The sequence below is a fragment of the Hippocampus zosterae genome, chromosome 1 (genome assembly GCF_025434085.1).
Source record: "Hippocampus zosterae strain Florida chromosome 1, ASM2543408v3, whole genome shotgun sequence".
In the NCBI taxonomy this organism is placed as follows: domain Eukaryota; kingdom Metazoa; phylum Chordata; class Actinopteri; order Syngnathiformes; family Syngnathidae; genus Hippocampus; species Hippocampus zosterae.
In genome coordinates, this window is record NC_067451.1 from 3,142,812 (window position 1) to 3,149,351 (window position 6,540).

At 47.8% G+C, this 6,540-nt stretch overlaps 1 protein-coding gene across 2 annotated transcripts; it reads right to left on the reverse strand.

Moving 5' to 3' along the window:
* Positions 1 to 791: 791 nt before the first annotated feature.
* syt4 (synaptotagmin IV) lies at positions 792 to 5,899 on the reverse strand. Of its 2 annotated transcripts, none has more exons than XM_052067337.1 (5): positions 5,618 to 5,899; positions 3,377 to 3,969; positions 2,804 to 3,127; positions 2,614 to 2,731; positions 792 to 2,503 (listed from the first exon to the last, which is right to left on the reverse strand). In XM_052067337.1, the coding sequence occupies exons 1-5, from the start codon at positions 5,652 to 5,654 to the stop codon at positions 2,184 to 2,186; spliced, it is 1,392 nt and encodes a 463-aa protein (XP_051923297.1). In that variant the 5' UTR covers positions 5,655 to 5,899; the 3' UTR covers positions 792 to 2,183. The 2 variants fall into 2 exon arrangements, with proteins under 2 accessions (XP_051923297.1, XP_051923288.1); XM_052067328.1 differs by having other exon boundaries at positions 2,614 to 2,734; positions 5,618 to 5,898.
* Positions 5,900 to 6,540: the final 641 nt, after the last annotated feature.

The window sequence follows — 6,540 nt, forward strand, 5'->3', positions numbered from 1 at the left end:
ACGCTCACATCAGCATCACACACAGGCGCGCGGCCTTGCGTCACTGATCAATTGGCGCGTCGAGATTAATGGCGGCCGTCACGGTGGCTTCGCTCGAAGAAGTTCAGGGCTGGCTGGCTGGCTGGGGGGTATAGAAACTGTCTGCCGCCATGAAGAGCATTTCCATGATGACTCACCCGCCGCTCTGGACCCAGCGTGCACCATATTTATGCCGACAGACACGATCAACGGTTTGGGGTCGGCGCACAGGGGACTCCGCTGCTTCCAGGATTTCAATGTGGGTTTAGATTTTTGGCCCAATCACATTTCAGCCTCGATGGGTTGCCATGCGAATCTTATTCGCCCAAGGCCTCAGAACCTTTCAAGCTGTCCGCTGTAACTAAAAACTCCAAAAACAGTGAGACTGTTTCTCCACCCGATCAGGTTGAGAGCTTTGGATGACATCATCATTTTTCCATCCTCTGATTGGTTGGACTGAGCAAGCCAAGTTGAACTAGCAAAACACGTCTCAAGTGTTGTGCACATATTTATACGTTTAATAATCAACATATTTTAGGTGGGCCCGTAACAGATGAATTGCCATAATTCATTTCCATTTACTGTATTTCTAGGTGTAAAAATGATTTGAGATGAGAACACGGCTGTGGAATGATTTAAACTTGTATCTCAAAGAACACCCGTCTAGGATGGACGATTTGTACAATACCAAATGATTGCAGCAGAACAGACGAATAAAGATCACTTTATTTAGATTGTGAGACTAATAAAGGTTTTTCTTATCTTATCAAAGCTTTACTTTGACATAATATGATGATCGGTTTAATTGGAGGGTACTTACATTTTACATTTCATTTCAGCTGTCTTTGTGCTCACAGTCAAGGGGACAAAACACAGACGGTAAACGTTGTAATGTGCGCGCGCACACGCACGCAGGCACGCGCGCAAACATTTTCACCGCCGTGGCGCATCACGACCCCGGTCCAAGCTCACACCACCTAATTTAGGCTTTATGTGAAATAGCACTTTCAAAACATGTTCCACAAGTCCATCCGGAGGATTGTATAAAAAAAAAAAAAAAAAAAAGCTGATGAACCAAACCGATGCATTTGTCCAATCTAACGTATATATATATATTTTTTTTTTTACAGATTTTTGTCCAGCTTTTCATCAAAAGGCAAAGCTCCATTGAAAGAGGAAGAAATCTGATGTTTGAGCGCATGGTTACCATGACAACCTGAATGATGCAACCAAGTAATGTTGGGTAAGTGGATCGTTAAATAAGGCCAAAGCCTTACTTAGCGATACACTTATATATTGCCAACTTTTTAAAAAAAATTTTAATCATTATTATAATTATTTTGTCCAAATATGGTCAATTTCCTTTTTTGTCTCCATGTTGTCTGTTCTTTTTTTAAAGCATCATCAACCAATGGAATTACAAAACAGTCCGAGTATAAATTGATGATGTGTTTTGAAGGCTTGAATTCTCTGGGAAGTGTCGTAAAACTCTGCCTCTCTCGCAGCATTATGTCACCTCAAGATTGAAAGTCAGGATGTTTTTTAAATTTATTTTTAAGCCGGTAACGAGTGACAATAGCTCGGTCGGATACATTTGAGTAAGTCTGCTTTGATTTAAAAAAAAAAAAAACGATAGCCGAAATGCTTCAGTTCAAAAGCCAACCACAAAGGTACGAAGAAATGTTCAGATTCATTTTCACCGATTAAACTACTTGGTCAGCTTTATTTACGGCATCACTCAAAGCTTGAAGACATTTAAAAGAGTTCAGGATGCTGATGAACCACAGTTGTTTTTTTTTTTAAACATTTCCTTAAAAGTAGGAATTTTGGCGCTGGGAGGATTCCGCCTGACAGCAACGAAATGCGAATCCAGGCGGACCCTTTTGGCAGTAGAGTGTATTTATAGTTCTGGTTTTGGCTAACAACAGAATGCAAAAAAATAATAAATAAGCGATGGCTTGTCAGTTGAAAAACTACTTACGTTAGGGTACTCGCAAGCCAAGGTACCACTGTAACTTCCAAGATGAGCGAATGATTAAATGATTGATTGACTGATGACATCATGCCCCCCCCTCCAACCGTCCAAATGGCTAGCCGGATGCTAAATGGTGCTTTCATCATTCATTTGAACCAGTCGGTTGAACCAGATGAGACATCCTGCCATCTTAATCCTCAGACATGGCGTGCCACTTGGCGATTTGGCGCCGCGGGTGCTCACAGATCTCCCGCCAGTGCTCGCCAGCCGTACCCGCCGCCGTCGTGCCCATCAGCAGGCGTCCGAGGACCGGTTTCCGGCAGCAGGAGTCGCCCGTGTCCGAGTCCATCAGGAACAGCTCCACGCTGGTGTCTCTCAAGCCTTCGTCGGAGGGCAGGTCGAAGGTGAAGAGCTGGTTGAAGACGGGGTTGGGAGCACACTTCTTCACGTGGGTCTTCTTCTTGCACACCCGCTTCTTCCCATGATACATGTTGACTTTGACGTACGAATCTATGGAAGGGGCAGGAGGGAAAACCATTGAAACGTCTAACGTGACTCAGCAGAAAGTGGCGCGAACCACATTTAGACGTATCAGTAGGACCAAATTGCAGCTACTGTACCCGAGGGTCCGTTGTTGTCATTCTTGGGCAGGTGGCGGGCCTTGAGGACCACCACGGTCAGCGTGTTGGTGGTGGACTGGTAACACAAGGACAGCAGCAGCTCGCCTCGGCCTGATGACTTCTGGGGCGATACAAACGGTACGGTAAGATCACGGAGTGAAATGTCACATTTTGACTCTCCACTCCTCACCTTGACGTTCCTTTTGATAATCTCCCTGCTCATTAGCACGCGGCCCTCGGACAGGTCGATGCCCGAAAGCGGCACGAGGGTCTCCCCAATGATCTCATCACGGGAGAATCTGTCAAAGCTGAGCACCATGAACTGGAGAGCCAGTTCCGACACTCTGGGCAGCGAGATCCCATAAAAGCTGAAGGTTTCGTCAAAGGTCGGGTCCAGGGTCTTCCTCAGCACTCGGGTCTTCACTCGGTGCTTCTTCTCCGGTAAGAGGGTCAGCTTGATGTAGGGGTCCGAGGTCAAGGACTGCTCATCAGTTGGGCTCAAGCCATGGGCTTCCTGGAGTCAAATCAAAAACTCTGAGGTTTGAGAAACTCTTAAAAAAAACTATCACAACAAATAAGAAACAAAAATAAGGGCTCAAGTCTTGTGCTTTGTGGAACACCAAGGAATAAAAACGGGGTTTAAGAATGCACAGGGGTTTGTCAGATGAGGTTATTTTGAAGGCTCGAGACGGAAAGAACCCTCTGAGCTTCCGCATACACTTTCACATCTCCAACAAAAACCGGATCAGCTGATTTGGCTCACCTGAATGTGGACAATGAAGGCCTTCTTCTCCGGTTGGTACTCCAGAGCAAAGTGGAGGGTGCCGAGCCTCCCTTGTCTCTCGTCCACAGCCGGGGTCGGGGCCTGGCTAGAGATGGCGCTTGAAGGTGAGGGTAGTTCCCGCCGCTCAATCACGCCGGGCTGGGCGAAGCCGGCGTGTGGCGAGGGCAGCTCCAAGTCGGGCGAGCTGCGTACCTTTTGGGGATGAATGGCTTTGCTAGGGAAGTTGCCATTGAGGTCTCGTTGCTCGAGGTCCAGATGCAGCGCCGGTCTGGAGCCCATGGGACTCGACGCCAGCTTGGGACTGGCCATGGGCGTCATGGCGTTGTGGCAGTTGCCATTCACGTCCGTTTTACTGACTTCATTCGTGGTCATGCCAGGGGTGGAGGCAAACTTCTTCTTGCCGCTGAGGCTCTCCGGATAGATGTCCACACCTTTGAGCATGTGGACAAACTTGTACGGGGGCGTCTTCTGGCCTTTGGGGTTTTTACGCTGGCAGCAGATCCACGCAAAGGCTGACGCGGTGAAGATCAGGCCGAAGACGCTCACCACCGCAACACCTGCTGGGACCGCCACTGGAGAGCGATACAAGGAAGGCGATGAGAAACGGCGTCGAGCTAAACGGAACATCGTTGTGACTGAACTAGACAATCGACAGAAATTATAGTTGGCGATTCCCGCACACATACCAATATAATCAATATCATTGATATGTAGATATTTCCGAGACCATACATATTCATTCATTCATTCATTCATCTTCCTAACCGCTTGATCCTCACTAGGGTCGCAGGGGGTGTTGGAGCCTATCCCAGCTGTCTTCGGGCAGTAGGCGGGGGACACCCTGAATCGGTTGCCAGCCAATCGCAGGGCACACAGAGACGAACAACCAACCACGCCCACACTCACACCAAGGGACAATTTAGAGTGTTCAATCAGCCTGCCATGCATATTTTTAGAATGTGGGAGGAAACCGGAGCACCCGGAGAAAACCCACGCAGGCCCGGGGAGAACATGCAAACTCCACACAGGGAGGCCGGAGTTGGAATCGAACCCGGTACCTCTGCACTGTGAAGCCGACGTGCTAACCACTGGACTACCGGGCCGCCCCCATACATATTCAAATTGACAAAAAACAAAAACAAAAAATGGAGTTTCGTTGCGATTGTGCGGCTCACTCTTCGCTTCTCGTGCAATGGATTATTCCATCTACTCGATGCCCGTGTTTTTAAAGCCGTTGAAATGATGAACTGTATTGATTAATGTTCTTATCCATTCCAGCAAAAGTATCGGACACGATTCACCGATGCCCGAAAGTAATCAGGAAGCCGGCCATTTCGTTTTGAAGCAGCCATTTTAGAGGAACTCCAGAGCTCGTGTTTTGAAAAACCTCACACTTGGAATTTCCAACCAAATGAGGACCAATTCGCGTCCAGCTTTCAGTTGGACAGATGGGCAAGGCAACAGGGATTTGCCCCGAATTATTACAGCTCTCAGTTTCAATTGTCAGTCACTAATCCTGCTACAACTAAAGACATCAACGTTCATGTTTTGGGACAGATGTTTTTAAAGACGGAAGCAGGACAAAAACAAAAAGCAGCGTCTTATGTAACACACAATGGGGATTAATGAGTGCCGTTGTTCCAGCTAAGGATGAGTCCATCAAATGGAGCTTCTCTTCAAACCATCATTTTTCAGATGGAATGCCATTTTTCCCATGCGTTAACGTGCGACTGGAGAGCTTCTGCTCCGCTGGCGTGACTCAACAGGAAGACGGCGAGGCCCTCCCGATCTTGATGACTCAATTTTTGCAGGGGGGTATAAATATTTCGCCAGCCAGCAAAGGAAAGACATAGCGGCTGAATAGAATTGGCAAACTAATGCAAAGATGTATTTCTGGGCCATGTCCAGATGACTTTCCTATATCTGGAGGCTGGACTGCTTTGAACGTTTGTTGAATAGTTGCCCCGCCCTAATGCGTAGAACGCACAATGAAAGGCCAACAAAGATGGATTCGGTGGCTAGGAGTGAGATGTTTCAGCACGCCAGCTGTGTCGTCTGCTTCACTTCATCGATTTCAGCTCGACGAATGAAAACACAATCAAGCTCGGCCGATCTATCGAGTCGTCAAACAAAACACTCCAACGTCTCTGCCATTTTGACACTCAAAGTGTTAAACGGTAGTCGGGTGTGGCAAAAGGGTTCAAAATGAAGCAGACTCACCAGGCTGGGCTGCATCCTCCAGCGTCATTGGTGCCATGGTCGCTCTCCGAGGTGCTGGAATCCTTTGTTTTGGTTGGGGTGGGGGTTTTTTCTCCTTCCCCTTGGAAGCAGACGCCGGGGGAGCTTGGATTCCGCTGAATGCTGAATGAAGATGGAAGTCGATAACTGAAAGCAGGATGAAGAAGGTTGTTGTTTGCTCTCTCCCCGCTGCTCTGCCGCTCTCCTCGGAATGTGTGCGCGCGTGTGCGTGTTAGCGTGTGCGCGTGTGTGTGTGTGTGTCCCACAGCCCACCCGCGCCCCCCTTCCCTCATCTCGTCATCCCCCCCCCTCCACCCTCCATCGTCGGAAGCTCGTGGGCGTGCTGACGCAGTGGTGACGGAAGCTGCCTCGCGTTGGTTCGGTCATTGCTTCGGCCCGAGGATTAAGATAAGATAAGAAAATCTTTATTAGTCTCGCAATGGAGAAATTCCCGATTCACAGCAGCAAAGTTATGAAAGGAAGAAGTAGAACAACAAAATTAGGAGCTGCTTGAAAGGCAGCCAGTCACGCGCCGCCATTTTGAAGTCAAAATAACACAACACATAGGACACAGACAGTCGTGCAATCTTCACCACGTTTCTGCATTCACTTTGTTGTCTGAAGCAGTTATAGATGTAAGAGGAGATGATCAAAGTGTCCTTTTTCACCAGTGGATCGCAGAAGCCATGCTGAAAATGTGCACACGTCTGCTAGAAGCTAAGTTAGTTCGTTACTCCAAACAATAGCGACTTCGTCCATGTACCTATGCCACTGACATGTCAAAACAAACAAAAACAAATGTCATCTTTTTTCCACTAGATGGCAGAATTAACCCGTGAATGTAAAATATGGACGTTTCAATAAAGGTTGGGGATCACTGAACGAAGACGAGGAAATGGGACCGT

What these genes read in the sequence shown, in the direction of transcription:
- syt4 (XM_052067328.1), bottom strand. Translation starts at nt 5,654, where the DNA reads ATGGCACCAATGACGCTGGAGGATGCAGCCCAGCCTG. An exon ending in GGAGGATGCAGCCCAGCCTG is followed by an intron (nt 3,970 to 5,617) that starts GTGAGTCTGCTT and finishes ATCGCTCTCCAG; the next exon opens with TGGCGGTCCCAGCAGGTGTT. An exon ending in TTATCAAAAGGAACGTCAAG is followed by an intron (nt 2,735 to 2,803) that starts GTGAGGAGTGGA and finishes GTATCGCCCCAG; the next exon opens with AAGTCATCAGGCCGAGGCGA.